This window comes from Musca autumnalis, unplaced genomic scaffold (genome assembly GCF_047663935.1).
Source record: "Musca autumnalis isolate F117 unplaced genomic scaffold, ASM4766393v1 scaffold_3, whole genome shotgun sequence".
NCBI lineage: Eukaryota > Metazoa > Arthropoda > Insecta > Diptera > Muscidae > Musca > Musca autumnalis.
This window is the reverse complement of record NW_027411866.1, coordinates 199,532,131-199,549,229: the sequence shown is the minus strand read 5'-3', so window position 1 is coordinate 199,549,229 and position 17,099 is coordinate 199,532,131. Positions and strand designations below refer to the sequence as shown.

Here is a 17,099-nt window from a genome sequence, read left to right as displayed (position 1 = left end):
ATATTGGTACACGACTTCGGGTACCACCCACACACAATTTCGAAAAAGTGCAGTTTAAAAGCTGCTCACAAATCGGTTTGGTTTTTGTTGTAGCAACTTGAATTTGCTGCCCTCATCACAACGGTACAAGTTTTTTCAGGGGCTAGTCCATACTTCCTGAGAAAATGGCCCGAAAGGTGTAAAAAAACACCTATGCACAGTGGTCCCGCTTGTATGGATAGGAGTGCCAAAAATAGTTCTAATCGACTTAACGAAAGGGAGAAAAACAAATTTAATGGATGTAGGTCCACATTTGGGTGTAGTCCCCATATAAAGATACCCCCCGATTTTTCATATTTTGACAATTTTAGCCAAATTTTCCAGTCGATTTTGCTGTAATTTTGCATTTGTGTTCTGAGGGAACAATATACCAGCTTGCAAGAAATATTCAATATAGGTCCACGTTTAGGTATAGCTCCCATATAAACGTACCTCCCTATATTCGGTATTTTGACGATTTTAGCCAGACTTTCTAACCGAGTTGGCTGTAATTTTATATTTTGACTTCGGAGGAAGATCATACGTCCATGCAAAAAATTTTCAATATAGGTCCAAGTTTGGGTACAGCTCCCATATAAACGTACCTCCCGATATTCGGTATTTTGGCGATTTTATCAAAATTTTCCAACCGATTTGGCTGTAATTTTGCATTTTAAGTTCATTGCAAAAAATGCTCAATATAGGTCCACGTTTCAGTATAGCTCCCATATAAACGTACCTCCCGATTTTCGGCATTTTGGCGATTTTACAGGCGTGGTATAAGGGGAATAACTTACAGGGTGGCAGATGGTGGCAGCTGGTTTTCTTTTTTTCGTAAACTAGAGACTTTCCCCTGTATTTTTAAAAAATATGGACTTGCCCTTACTGGGCCAACATTAGTAAAACTCAACATAAATTTATAGCAATGATATTAAAACCCAGCAAAAATCCTCATTACAAACCTCCTTTCCCACCCATTATTTTAACAAAAGGGCATGTCGCGCGAAATATCTGGTTATTTTGTAACCACTGAAATAAGTAGTCAGAATCTACTCAGTACGAGTATCTACTTATTTTAGTGGTTACAATCTCTTTTGTTCAGTGGTTACAAAATAACCGGATATTTCGCGCGACATGCCCTTGTTAAAATAATGGGTGGGAAAGGATGTTTGTAATGAGGATTTTGCTGGTAAATAGCACAAAAAGTAATTTACAAAGAATTTATTTTTAAAGAACTTAGAAAACGAATTTTGAATTTGTTTTTTTTTTTTTTTTTTTTATAAGTTTCATTTTGGAAATTGTACATTTACCTCTTAATTTTTGTATAATTTCACTCATAAGCTACGAATGCTTTGCGGATCTTTTTTTCGTTTTTAAGGTACCACATACAAATCTCAACTTCTTCGACTTAACTTGGCATATTACCGCTGTAAATTGGAAAAAATAATACCGGATAACAACAATTTAATGTGTTTAGAGACTATTTCAATCGCAATCAAATTTGTCGACATGAATTTTTCGATTTTTGTCCACGGGCGGAACCACAGTGCTATGGTGCAATGTGTAGTGGCTGAAGTGCACGATAACTGTCGAACGGATCAGACGATTCGGTCCAACATTTGATCTTCGTAATAGTGTGTCCAATTTTAGTTTAACTTCGAAAATGACCCATATAGGTCTTCTCCTTAGTGTACCAACCCTACAAAAGTTCAACATGTTATTTTAGTGCAGTTCGAAAATACTTTGGAGAAGCATACCGATGCTACACATTGTGGTTCTGTTTACAGCGATATTATGTTTTTCGTGGGCAAGTCCATGTTTTCTGACATACTGGTCCAAACCTTTAAGTTTTACGGTGGCCAACTGAAATGACTCCAAAATAGAGTATGTCAACCCATTCTTCAGGTACCTCCTCCGCATCAATTGCGAACTTTAATACAAATACATATATTTTTTTGTCGGAAAGTTCATACGCCCAAAAGGGACCAAAATATCTAAAACCCGCCTAATACATAATTATTGGAGAAAAGGATTTTGGTTGCATAGCCAGTATTCTATTCTATATCATCCATAGATGAAGGTTTGATCTCGCACAGGGTATATCTCTGTCCCTTTTTTCTACTTTTTTCACTTGTCTTTTTTCTGTCATATGAAAGTGTAAATACCCTCGTAAGCTTAAAGCACTGTTGGGCAGAAATGCTCGGCCTCATACACAAAAGTGTAAAAAATACATGAGTCTCTCGCAATTTGCCCACCACTGGCTTAAAGACTTAGTGGGTATTTAAATGCAGGACTAGAAAAGTAAACCATTAACATATTATTTCTGTTCCCAACTACATCACAACAATTCGCAATTTTTAATGTCATTCCGTTCTGATGTAACATTTCAAACACATTTCAAACTATCTATGACAGCTTGAAAATCACGCCATATTTGTTTTTGAGCGGAATTTACTTTCGTATGAATAACGAGTAATAGTCTTATCTTAAAAAATATATAACTTGCAATTAGGCGAATGGCTTTCACATTTGTAGTGAACTCTGGGTCAATGATACTTCTAGAGAGAGAGAGAGTTTCCTTCCCTATGTTATACATCAGCTGATGAGAAAATTTGTTTCATTTTTGCAAATGTGTGCTTCATACTTTGTGGGTGCCCGGAAAAAATATCAAAATTATTTTTGGACTTATGTTTGTCTAATAAAAAAATAATTTAAAAAATTAAGTTTCAGTGTTTTATTTAGAAATGCGCTTAAGACTAGAAAATAATTTTTCGCTTAGCCTCAATAAATATATTCTTTCTCATGATGGAATCTCTCAAATAAAACGCTTGCCGTTTAATTGTGCCACCATTTATAATGTAAATGCAAGCATTATTTATTGAGGGTAAGCGAAAAATGAGAGAAGTCTCCCTTGTCCCGTATGGGATGTTTGTGGAACAATTATATACATATATATAAGCGACAAATTATTTTCTAGTCTTAAGTGCATTTCTAAATAAAACACTGAAACTTAATTTTTTTTAAATTATTTTTTTGTTTTTAACTTTTTATAGTCAATTTAGGCGAAAATTTAGATAAAAACTTAAAAATGCCTAAAATCGTTTGGTACCGATATATAAAGGCTATACCAAAACCTGGACTAATGTCCATAGTTGTTGGTGGGGAAGTTTCTGTACCATTGGGAACTCCAAATGCCAAGTTACAGCCAATTCTGGCTAAAAATGAAGATAAAATCTTTAAAACCCTTGAAATCGGGTGGTACCACTATATGGGGGCTATACCACAACTTGGACCTATGTCAACAATTTTTGTTGGAGAAGTTTCTGTACCATTGGGGACTCCAAATGCCAAGTTACAGCCAATTCGGCCTCAAAATGAAGATTAAATCGTCATAATACATGAAATAGGGTGGTACCGCTATAAGGGGCTATACCAAAACCTGGACCTATGTTCACAATTTTTGGTGGAGAAATGTCTGTATCATTGGAAATGCCAAATTACAGAATGAAGATAAAATCCTCAAAATACCTGAAATCGGGTGGTACCACTATATGTGGGGTGTAGGAACAATTGGGCCCATATTCATGTATTGTCATCCAAATCTGAAAAGTGTGCAAAGTTTCAGTTCAATTGATCAACTGCAACTGTGTGGAAAATGAGTTACAAGAGTTGAAATGCAATTTAAATAAAACACCATTAAAAAACACTGTGTTAAAAATGAAATACCAGATTTGAACTAAACGGACCAAAGCAAGTTAAATAAAACACTGTAAAAATTAAAAAAAAAACACAAATTTTAACCTATGTAATTTCAAAAAATTTCAAAAAGTGGTAAACCGACGTGTAAAAAATTATACATATATGGGCTGAAAGAACTTTGTTCCAAGCTGTTCCCTAAAAGTTCTAGTCCATTAAAGTTGGAATTTCACTAAAATGTAGTACCTGCGGAAAAATAAAATAGCTCACTTCGTGTAAACGCTACGGCAAGTCATTGAAACGTTTCTTAAAGACAACAATCCTACCTACCGAACAAAAAAAGCAATGAACACAATATATGTTATAGTTTCCGAGAAATAGCTATTTCTTTCTCCAGAAATTTGCAAAAATTACGTATTTTCCAAAATTGCGAAATAATGGTCTTTAGGAGCGCGCTCACACCTTCCAATATTTTGACCTATTTTTTTGTTTTCTTAGTTTCAGTATATTTAATACCGAATACCATATAGAAATTGGGGTTGTGGTCAGGAGAATCGATTCCTGAACCACTCTGCTGCGAATCTTAGATCTATGCGTATGAGGCCGAAGCTAAACAGCAACGGGCCGTGTGGGTCTTCGAAGGCGAGCCAAATCAAACAAAATTTGTTCATGGAAGAAGCACTTCAAAGCACCATGACAATGAGAGCTCTCACACATCGATTCAAATCAGCGCCTTTTTGACCGGACTAAACGTGGAATTGATGGTTCATCCGCCGTACAGCCTTGACTTGGCACCTAATGTCTTCATTTGATTCCTGCAAATCCAGAAAAAAGGGCGAGGTCCACGGCTTTCGTCGCAAGAACCATGTTTTGGAGGTGTCTCAATCGGAGTGGAAAACGAACTTCAACAATTCCTTCACTCCTGCTAAAGGGCAAAAACTTCCTTTAGAAAAATAAGTCGAAAAATCATCACCCTGGCTGAGGGTTTATCAAGAAGTGAGTGCATTGAGCTTCTCCATTAAAGTCCGTAAATGAATGAAACGAACAGAAATCACATTCTGCATCAAAACAATTCGCAATTTTGAATATCATTTAGTTCTGATGAAACATTTTAAACACATTTCAAAACAATCTATGACAGCTTGAAAATCACGCCATATTTGTTTTTGAGCGGAATTTATTTTCGTATGAATAACGAATAGTCTTATCTTAAAAATATATATATATATAACTTGCAATTAATTAGGCGAATGACTTTCACATTTGTAGTGAACTCTGGGTCAATGATACTTCGAGAGCAGCCATGCACAGGCCTCTAATTTAAATTAAGTCTCACCATACACGAACATACAGTAATACTCTCTTCGTGTTCATCTCTGTTCTAGAGAGAGAGTTTCCCTATTTCAAACAACAGCTGGCATAAGCATTGAGAGAATAAGTTTCATTTCCGCAACAACATTAATTCCCAAAATTATTTGGGTCTGATGTTTGTCAACGAACTCCAACCAAACTCCCAAAAAGCGGCAATTTGTACGAGTCACGGGTTCTGGCATAAGGTTTAACATCTTTTCTTTTAAGGGTTAATGATATTAAAACCAAAAACCATTTTAGTAAAAAAAATTGAATTTTTATGGGGAAAGTACACCCAAAGGAGTGGACCGGTTTCTTAGAATTTGATCTATGTTTAAAGAAAATATTACGAGGTGATCAGTTGACCCGAACGAGAGTTATAGTGAGCACCAGCCAGACAGTCGGACGGACAGGACTAAATCCACTCAAAATGGTCTGAAACGTATTTTGTCCAAACAAACTTGGACTCTAAAACTGTTATTTGTATGAGGCGCATTTTTGATAGTATCAATGTGTATATATGTACCACTGTTGGGCAGAAATGCTCGGCCTCATACACAAAGTGTAAAAAATACATGAGTCTCTCGCAATTTGCCCACCAATGGTATATACCCTCGTTTGGCTAAAGGTAGAGGATATAAAAATCGACGGTTACGGCCCTAGTGATGCTGGGAAAAAAAATTAATAAAACTCCACGTTTATTGCCTTGACAATTGTTTTTAAATATTGTTAAAAATATGCGCAATATTGTTAAAATTTCTGCCTTATTGCAGTGGTGATCAAACCAAAAAATATTGTTAACAAATTACCTACCTATAATATATTTGACAAATTAGTACGAAACACCCACAATTATCTCAGTTGTTTATTGTCGCAAACGTAGGTACAAAGTGTTTAACAAGAAGTAATTCGGGAAATACTTGAAAAAATTTCCGGCATTTGTGACTATACAAAGGAATTGAGAGATAAATGAAATGTAATTAACTAATAAATCTGCAGAATGCCACACCTCCTAAACCGTTTCTTTTCAAAGTATTTTAAAAAATAAAAATCTATTAAAATGTCCCATAAAATGTAAACAAATCACTTAAAATTTAATAAGACTCAAATCAATCCATTTAACCCACTAATTAAAATGTGCAAGGTCGTTCATGTAACTTTCTTGAAAGTTCTAAGGCGATTGGTTGGTTGGCGGTGCTGGTTTTTTGCAATTTCCAGATGTCATGTTTGCTATCGGAAATGCGTCGGCATCGTTCAATAACCTTGAACAAGACACAAATACAAAACTTAGCTTATATGGTGACCAGACATCCGATTAGTTTTAAATGCCATGAGAAAAAAATTACCGGTCTTAAACAAACGCACAATAAGTTAACACAACAACAACGACCGCGACGGCGGTAAACAACTTTCAAAACATTAACAATTGCAAAAAAAAAAAAACGACATAATGAACGCACAAACAATTGAATGTTTACAAAATAAGTTGCACCAAATAAACAAAAACAAAAAAGAAACTGAGCAAAAAAATAGATTGATACTGTTGACGAAAAAACAGATGTATTTAAAGGGGGGGACGGACCCACAAAGAAAAATCTCGAAATACGTCATCCATGAGGGTTTTGTTTGTAAGAACATTGAGGTAACAACCACAACAAAAAAAAAAGAAAAGTAAAATGTTTTGCAATACATCTTTTGTAAATTGCAAATAAATTAGAAACACATGTTTTTTCTTCTTCAATTGGTTTTCTATTTAGTTTTTCCAATTTAAAGAAAATATTTAAATGTGTTTTCTGTTATAGGCGTAATGATCAGCAGAAGTTACGGTCGTCAGACAGCCGCCTGCCTACACATGATCAAATAGTAATTTGTCGTAATTACTGGGAGATGTACGAGTAATAACATACATTTGCAAATAAAGTTTAAGCGGGCTTTTAGTTAGGATCAAAGCAATTACGATTACATTTCCCATTGTCTAGAGATGTTCCACAAACACAAATATTAAAATAACAAAAAAAAAAAAAAACAACTTCCTTGTCATTCATTTTAAAAATGTGATGTCGCATGCTGGCTTGTGACGTAACCAATTTCAAAACATTCTCATTTAGGGGTGTGTCCACCATGTAATGCAATCAGCGCTATTCCATGTTTGCAACTATCCAAAAAGTAAACAACAAATTTTGTTTTCCTACTAAAAAAGGTGAGACACGGAAATGTACAAAGTTTACATTTTATTTATAGTTTACAAAAGTTTTGCCGACAATTAAATACCCTGTGACTGTACAAAAAACAAGAGTGGGGACCGGCAGCCGGTTCTATGCACCCGACTGACTCTTCGACCAGGGGCCGTCACCTCAACAATTGTGGGTTTAGGTGTTTGTGCTCGTGTATTACCAGATCCCTAATAGAATTTTCGTAGATGACAAAAAAAGTTTTAGTAGTTTCGAGCGTAAATTTGTAGGCTTTTGTAGGGGTAATTATATCACTGACTCAATCATGGTTATCAACGAGATTTTTTAATCATTCGGGCCATTATCGAGGGAAGCATAAAAATCAAATTATAGCGTCACAATGATAGGCCCTAAATATTGGAAAATTTCTGCGTCCATATTTCAGGAAGGGAAATAATTACTGTCTTACAAAAAATGTGTTGAACTTTTGCTGAGGTGGTACCTGGAAGAATAGACAGACATAGTTACTCTTGGAACTATATCAAATTTTGGAAGTCATTCCTTTCGATAGTTATTTTAGTTGGCCACCTTAAGTTTTTTAAGGGCTTTTGGGTCATTATATAAGGAAGCATGGAAGAGTTGCAAGAACAATGTTCGATGTCAATTTCAATACAAAAACTTTCGAATTTCAAATAAAATAATTCGAATTACAAATTGAATAATTCGAATTACAAATGGAATATTTCGAATTTTAAATGGAATAATTCGCATTACAAATATAATAATTCGAATTAAAAATGGAATGGAACTCGCAAGGACAAACTTCGATTTCAATTTCAATACAAAAACTCTCGAATGTCAAAAAAAAATCGAATTACAAATGAAAGAATTCGAACTACAAATGGAATATTTCGAATTTCAAATGGAATAATTCGAATTCCAAATGGAATAATTCGAATTTTAAATGGAATAATTAGCATTACAAATAGAATATTTCGAATTAGAAATCCCATGGCAGCGGGTTCTTTGTACCGGATTGACCCGGAACTACACAACATCATTGTTCCGGCCGGCGGCTGTCACCTCAGTGTACATATGTTTGTATTTGTTTCGTTTTTCTGTGTTCGGAGCAGCATATCCCGGAATGCTTGTTCCGAATCCTTTTGGTCCGTGCCGAGACGGAGTTAAACCCAGGACCAATATATTTGTGATCGGTTTGTCACATCCGCATCTTCACCCACATCCATTCATCGGTGATATGCAATAGATGTCAGGAGTGGGTGCATCTAAGGGGCTGCTCTGGACTTGTCCACGTGAGGGACTACGACAGGGACTATGTTGCTGCATGCTGTGTGAATACAGTCCCCAGTGAGTCGTCATCGGATTACGAAACTACCTCGACGTCTGATTATGAAACTCCCCCGCAGTCCCCTCGACAACAACCGCACATGCAGCCTTTAACACCAGTCGTTGTTGTCCCAATCCCGAAAAATGCATCCTTTTTGCAATTTTATTGCAATGGACTCCGAGGTAAGATCAAGGAAATAGTAGATTTCATGAGTCGGAGGAATATCAAGGTCGCTGCGGTGCAAGAAACCAAGCTCAACAACAACTGTAGCTTACGACGTTGCGATGGTTACAACGTGTTAAGGAAGGATCGCACCAGAAATGGAGGTGGGGATTAGCTTTCCTATTGCACCAGTCTGTCCAATACAGACCTATCTCGCTTGAGCCTGTCTTTAATGACCCGTACATGGAATGTATGGGGGTAGCAGTCAGGTGTGGAACTGCCGAGATAGAGTTGCTGAAAGTATACATCCCGCCGAGAAATAGCTGATCTCAGATTACGTGCCTAACATTAGCCCGCTTTTGGAAGGTCATAATCGTCTGGTCCTGGGGGACTTTAATGCGCATCATGATATTTGGCATTCGGCCCTCGGAAACGACCAGAGAGGTACAGCGCTGGCTGAGCAGATTGACAGCTCTACGTTTTGCACGGTCAATGAGGACGCCCCTACCAGAATTAGAGGAGAGTGTCACAGCTCGCCAGACATAACCATCGTATCACCTGGTCTGACAAATGACGTCACCTGCCAATCCGTCATTTCCCTTGGATCAGACCATCTCCCCATAATTGTCTCCATTAGCAGACCACCCGATTTCATTACCTCTGAACGCCGCACATTCGTCAATCATAAGAAAGCTGATTGGCCGGGAACTGCCCAATCCTTCTGATATTCGGGTAGCTGAAAGAACGTTCCGAGACATCATCACTGCTGCTGCCGCTCGCCATATTCCTGCTGGTCGAATACCCGAAGTAAGACCAAACTTTCCAGCAGAGGCAACGGGATTAGCAAATGAGCGTGATGAGCTTCGTCTTGCCAACCCCAATGACCCTAGAGTCAGGGAGCTGACACTGGAAGTTAAAAGGCTGGTTGGCGAGCATAAGCGTAACAAGTGGTTAAATCATCTGAAGAGTTGCAACATTGGAGCCGGTATAGGTGAATTGTGGGCAACGGTTAAGTCACTCTCGAACCCTGGAAGAAGGGAAGATAGGACCTCAGTCACGTTTGGCGACGTTACGTTGACTGACCCGAAGAGGTGCGCAATATATTTCAATCGACAGTTTGTCGAGCACCCCGAGAGTGACAGGGCGAAGAGAAGAGTATTACGTCGCATCAGATCTCTTCCTGCCGAGGAGGAACCACCACAGTTTACAATGGATGATGTTGCCAATGCTATCAGGAACGCTAAATCATCCAAAGCGTTGGGCCCTGATGGAATCTCCATGGTAATGCTGAAGCAGCTGGATGAGCCGGTAGTGGAGTATCTCACTAAAGTTCTCAACTTGTCGCTATCCAACCTCATTGTTCCCGAAGTCTGGAAAGTGGGCAGGGTGGTCCCCCTACGGAAGCCCGTAAGGATGCCAGCAAAAGTAAATCGTACAGGCCGATTTCGCTTTTGTCGCCCGTAGCAAAGACCCTTGAGGCCTTAGTCCTCCCCAGCATTAGAAATAGCTATCAAGTTGCCGATCATCAGCATGGATTCTGTAAGCAGCACAGCACGACAACAACGCTGCACGCTATTACTTACTTACTTAGCTGGCCCATTACAGATCATTTTTTCCATATGCCGAACTAAGAAAAGATCTCCATTCCTCTCTATTTGTTGCTTCGCACTCTGGAATACCGCGCCTCTTCATCTCATCATCCACTTGTTTGCGCCATCTATTCCTTGGCCTGACAATTCTGCTTGCACCGCCAAGCGGTCCGTATTTATACGCCTTTTTAGCGGGTTCATCATCGCTCATTCTTATGATATGGCCTAGCCAACGCAATCGCTGCATCTCGATACGTTTAACAATATTGATGTCGTTGTATAGCAGATACAGCTCGTGGTTCACGCGTCGTCGATATTCACCGTCAACGCAGATTGGTCCTTAGATCTTTCGAAGAATTTTTCTCTCAAACACACCAAGCACTGCTATGTCTGCTTGCGCAAGTACCCAGGCCTCGGAGCCATACATCAGCACGGGTAGTATCAGTGTTTTGTAGAGCGTTATTTTTGTTTGACGAGATGTGGCTTTGTTTTTAAACTGCGTCGTTTGTTGTGTTTACGGAGGTGCCGAGGTGGACGAAGTCTTTTACTACCTCAATATTATAGAAACCAACTTCCACAGTCGGTCCGAGCTCAATGGACGCATTGCGCGTCGACACCATCAACTTGGTCTTCTCACCGTTTACCGCCAGACCCACTTTAGCAGATTCTCCTTCGACCTTTATAAAGGTATCAGTTACTTCGTTTACTGATCGGCCCATGATGTCTATATCATCAGCATAAGCTAGTAACTTGTGACTATTGGTGTAGATCGTGTCATTTCTTTTGACATTTGCATCTCGTATTACCTTTTCCAGCAAAATTTTGAATAGGTCACACGAAAGGATGCATCTCTTGGGTCTTCTCCAGGATTTGCCGCAGGGTAAATATCTGGTCAATGGTGGACTTGCCAGGTCTAAAGCCGCATTGGTATGGTCCAATTATCTCGTTGACCATAGGCTTTAGTCGTTCGCACAATATCCCTGACACTATCTTATAGGCAATAGGGAGAAGACTTATGCCCCTATAGTTGGAGCATACAGCCTTATTTCCTTTCTTGTGGAAGGGACACAGGATGCTCAGGTTCCAATCGTCGGGTACGTGTTCTTCCTGCGAGATGGTGCTAACTAGCTGATGCATACACCCTATCAGCGCGTCGCCTCTGGTTTTAAACAGCTCGGCTGGTAAGCCATCGGCTCCTGCTGCTTTATTATTCTTCAGCCGGTTGATTGCTCTTTTTAACTCATCTTGGCCGGGCGGTATACATTCTATACCATCTTCTGGGATTGGATCTGTGGTATCATCGTCTTCGCTACTATTGGATACCAGCAGATTGGAGAAATGTTCCTTCCATATCCTGAGCACGCTATCTGTATCTGTTACCAAATTACCTTGCTGGTTTCTACAGGAGGATGTGCCTGTACCAAAGCCATCTGTTTGATGTTTCACTCTTTGGTAGAAATTTCGGACTTCATTCTGGCTCCTGTACATCTCGATTTTTTCACACTCCCGCTTTTCCATTTCTCTCTTTTTCTTGCGGAAAATACGTTTCTCTTCTCTCCTTTTCTCCCGATATCTCTCTCGTGCGCTACGCGTTGCTGCTGATTGTAAAGTAGCTCTATATGCCGCATTTTTCTCTTCGGTAGCAGCACGACACTCCTGGTCATACCATGAATTCCTTTGTCCATATTTACATTAGGCCAGCCAAGATCATCCATATACGTTAACGTGACTACATGATACGTGTACTCAGAATGAGAATAACAATCAGTCGTCGTTGAGCAGCCGACAAGTAAACATGTGCATGGATGTACGCATAATTTTAGTGGGGACACTGAACAAAACCACACACACCCGCCACATGCTTACTGGTAGCAGTTCTAACAACCACTGAATGCTGATACAAACTATCTTGTGATTCTCTTACTACTTTACTCTCTTTTTTATTTCGAGCATTAGGCAATTTTCCTTGCGGCAACTGTCAGTTTTATGGAGAGAGAGAGGTGAGGCATATGGTAACCCTTTGCCACTCAACACCCTCTCTCACCGACAAACTGACAATTGTCGCAAAGGAAAATTGTTTAATGTAAATATGGACTTAATGGAGGTCTCTGGATTTTGCGGCCGTTTGCATGGAGTGGGCAATCTTTTGCCATTGTGTTGTTATGTTATCGGGCCAAGGAGTGTTCTCATTAAGCAATTGGGCTAGTTGAGTGGAATATGCTGTGGCTATCTGTTGTGTTTGCAGCCTATCGATATCCAACTTCCGCGTTGTGTCTGTTCGTGCTTTATTTGCAACGTTTAGACGGGTACGTACCTTTCCTGCAACAAGATAGTGGTCCGAATCAATGTTTGCGCCTCGGAACAATCGTACATCCAACACGCTCGATGAATGTCTTCCATCTATCACAACATGATCAATTTGATTACTTATTCTTTGATCTGGAGACAGCCAGGTGCCCTTATGAATGTCGAGATGATCTGGTACTGCTAACTACCATGTTTTTTGCAGCTGCAAAGTCTATCAGCCTCATACCATTGTCAGATGTTTCATTGTGGAGACTGAAATTCCCAACTGTTGGGCCAAAGATATTCTCCTTTCCAATTTTGGCATTAAAATCGCCTAGAACAATTTTAATGTCATGGGCAGGGCCACTGTCATATGTTTCTTCTAAGCGCTCTTGAAATATATCTTTGGTCTGTTCGTCCTTTTCTTCAGTGGGTGCATGAGCGCAAATAAAGCTGATGTTGAAGAATTTAGCTTTTATTCGAATTGCAGCAAGTCTTGCATTCATATATGTACATAGTACTTTTTAAGTTTATGTTGAAAAACATCCAACAAAATGATCTGAAATCCGAAAATCGAATACCCTAGACTACTGCCGACCAAGAAGAGGGCACGCAAAATTCTGAATATTGGCAACTTTTGACAGTGTGTTAGTAAGGTTGTATACACGCATGCTGGAAAACTAAAACAAATCAAAACATTTACTGTCTTTTGTGTGCTCTTTCGTTGCGTTCGGGTCGTGTGTGTGAAATTCCCGAAAAACTTCGTAACTTCAACAATACCAAAGAAAGGCATTGCCCTAGACAGACGGCAGCGTCAATTTGCATTAAGATGTGCATGTAATTTTAGCCTGACAGACGACAGTTTCTGCATTTACGAAACACCTGATTGCTGTTTTGTTGTTGTTTGCTCTGTATTTTTTTGTTTTTCCTTGTGTCTCAAAGCATGAATATGATCTCTCCCTCATATGTATATGTGCTCTCTTCTACGGTATTGCCACATTGAAATACCTAAATGCCCTTTAAATTCAGTTTGATTTTGTGCATTAAGAATGTGGATAATGCACGAACTAATTTGAATTAATACCCTAGACAGACGGCAGCGTTAACTTGCATTAAGATGGGAATTTAATTTCAACCTGACAGACGACAGTTTCTGCATTTACGAAACAGCTGTTTGCTGGTAAACAACTGTTTTGTTATTGTTTGCAATGAATATGCTCTCTCTTCTACATGAATATGGGCTCTCTTTTACAGCATTGCCATATTGAAATACCTAAATTAAGTTTAAAATCCCTTTGATTTTGTGCATTAAGAATGTGCATAATGCACGAATTAATTTGAATTAAGACATGCAATGCAAATTAACGCTGCCTGTCTGTCTAGGATATTACATTGTTGCAAAATCCATTCATAACAATTGTGACAAGTCATTGAACGATAAATTATTAAAAATACACGATTTTGGCAAACAATTATAAATTTGAAAAAATCCCACAACAATAATAGATATACATACAAACTGTTAATAGGCAATTATTTCGATTAGTTTATTGTTCGTTGTTTTTAAATTGTTAAATAAACGCCAATAGCAGCGCTAGATAAGTATTACAGCATTTGTTTTTTTCTCTTATTGTGATGGATGCATAATCTTATCCAATTATCGCGTCTATTAGCAAAAGCCAATTTGTCGGATTAGCAGCACAATGTTGCCACCAAACGACTGCTGTTGAACTTCAACTTGACACTTAGTCAAGTTTGTGCAGCACAATGCCAATAGAAGACAGGTTTAAACGTTTTTTTTTTATTATTTTACAGTTTTATTAGGCATGTCAAAAATGCCACATGTTGTGACAGACAGTAGCTAGAAAAATATATGTACATATGCACGATAAAATGTGCAGATAAGATTATAACCCACAATTGCCTATAGATCAATCGTATCGTATTAAGAGGGGGATTTTTTGTTTCATTTGTTTAAACATTGTATTGCGAATGAATTAATTGTGCAGAAGGAGATCAATTAAAATTGACATTGTCGTAATTTATATGATTTCGTAAACGATCTTTAAAATCAAATGCCTTCCTTCCTTTCTTCTTAGGAATTTACTTCATGATATATTTAAATATATTTTCGATATTTGTATTTATTTAAACATTTCCATTTGTATTCTTTGCAGTAACCAAAGTGACTTCTGATGGCGAACCCCACGAAATGATGACAATGATTGCAGGACTTTCTGGAGTCCTAGCGGCAGTTGCCATTCTAACAGTCTTAATATTTCTGGTGGCCTGTAAGAAATCAAACAAGTAAGTTGGGAACTAAAGAAATAATTCTCATTCACTTTAAAATAAAATTTATACTTAATTCTAAATTTCTCTCTCTCTCTCACTCTCCTTATCTCTTTGCAGTAAACATGAATGTGATAAATGTTCCGAAACAGGTTCCACTAGCGGATCATCAGACAAAAGATCATCAACTCTAAGTGATGGCGATTTAATTATAGATGGACAAAGTAAATGTTCATCCATTGCCACGATTTATGAATGCAATGGAAAAGGAGGAGCAACGGGTGTATGCAGAGCAGGACGTTCCGTTTCCACTCCCATCATACACAATTGCGGCAACTTACAAAGTAATATCAATAAGGCTTTTGAAAGCAGTGAATTAAACTTGCAAGCAGATTTGGATAAGGCCAAGAAACCAAAACGCACCCATTGGCAAGATGAGGTGGAGAAAAGTCAACATGAGACGGCCATTGAAATTGAAAGATATTAAGGCGATAAGGAAGACAAGAAGAAGAAGCGACATGTATTGTATGCAGCAGCAGCTATTGCTGGATTAACAAAGAAGCCAAATGCAATTTTTGCATTTCGTTTGTTTTGATATTTTGAAGAAAAAAATGTAAACGAGAAGACTGAACGGAACGTAAGGCGATTGCAGGTTGACGTCTGATGATTTCGTCTTAGATAATAAGTTTGTTGTAACTAAGGGAACCACAAATCACAAAAACAAAAGTATATTTGTTAATACATATTATTATATTATTTTATTCTATTTTTTAAATATTTAACACCAGTAATTTTAGATGAAATATGTAGAATCCACACACACACTTTGTTCACCCTACTCTTTACACAAATTTGGTTGTGAGAAACTAATCATAACAGAGAAAATATTATTTATAAAGAATTAGACAAAAACAACATAAAATAAAATAAAAAATAAATATAGAAAAATATGAGAGTTTTATTATAAACTAAAAATATTGTTAAAAAAATCCACGCCTATTTCTCTGATGTTAAACGATGAAAAAATCTTGTTAAAAAAATCCACGCCTATTTCTCTGATGTTAAACGATGAAAAGATCTTGTTAAAAAAAATTCACGCCTATTTCTCAGATGGTGATCGATGAAAAAATCTTGTTAAAAAAAATCCACGCCTATTTCTCTGATGGTGATCGATGAAAAAATCTTTTTAAAAAAAATTCACGCCTATTTCTCTGATGGTGATCGATGAAAAAATCTTGTTAAAAAAATCCACGCCTATTTCTCTGATGGTGATCGATGAAAAAATCTTGTTAAAAAGATCCACGCCTATTTCTCTGATAGTGATTATGAAAAATCTTGTTAAAAAAATCCCATGATGGTGATCGATGAAAAAAAGTGATCGATTAAAAAGATCCACGCCTATTTCTCTGAAAAAATCTTGTTAAAAAGATCCACGCCTATTTCTCTGATAGTGATTATGAAAAATCTTGTTAAAAAAATCCCATGATGGTGATCGATTAAAAAGATCCACGCCTATTTCTCTGAAAAAATCTTGTTAAAAAGATCCACGCCTATTTCTCTGATAGTGATTATGAAAAATCTTGTTAAAAAAATCCCATGATGGTGATCGATTAAAAAGATCCACGCCTATTTCTCTGAAAAAATCTTGTTAAAAAGATCCACGCCTATTTCTCTGAAAAAATCTTGTTAAAAAGATCCACGCCTATTTCTCTGAAAAAATCTTGTTAAAAAGATCCACGCCTATTTCTCTGAAAAAATCTTGTTAAAAAGATCCACGCCTATTTCTCTGAAAAAATCTTGTTAAAAAGATCCACGCCTATTTCTCTGAAAAAATCTTGTTAAAAAGATCCACGCCTATTTCTCTGAAAAAATCTTGTTAAAAAGATCCACGCCTATTTCTCTGAAAAAATCTTGTTAAAAAGATCCACGCCTATTTCTCTGAAAAAATCTTGTTAAAAAGATCCACGCCTATTTCTCTGAAAAAATCTTGTTAAAAAGATCCACGCCTATTTCTCTGAAAAAATCTTGTTAAAAAGATCCACGCCTATTTCTCTGAAAAAATCTTGTTAAAAAGATCCACGCCTATTTCTCTGAAAAAATCTTGTTAAAGAGATCCACGCCTATTTCTCTGAAAAAATCTTGTTAAAAAGATCCACGCCTATTTCTCTGAAAAAATCTTGTTAAAAAGAT

At 37.6% G+C, this 17,099-nt stretch overlaps 1 protein-coding gene across 3 annotated transcripts in view; it reads left to right on the top strand.

Moving 5' to 3' along the window:
* Positions 1-15,857, top strand: part of LOC141398692 (uncharacterized) — a 69,043-nt gene extending 53,186 nt beyond the window's left edge. For all 3 annotated transcript variants that reach the window (XM_073976252.1, XM_073976251.1, XM_073976250.1), the window contains exons 3-4: positions 14,798-14,927; positions 15,030-15,857. In XM_073976252.1, coding sequence (XP_073832353.1) covers positions 14,798-14,927; positions 15,030-15,396 — 497 coding nt within the window. In that variant the 3' untranslated portion in view covers positions 15,397-15,857. The remainder of the gene's footprint in view (positions 1-14,797; positions 14,928-15,029) is intronic.
* The last annotated feature ends 1,242 nt before the right edge of the window (positions 15,858-17,099 follow it).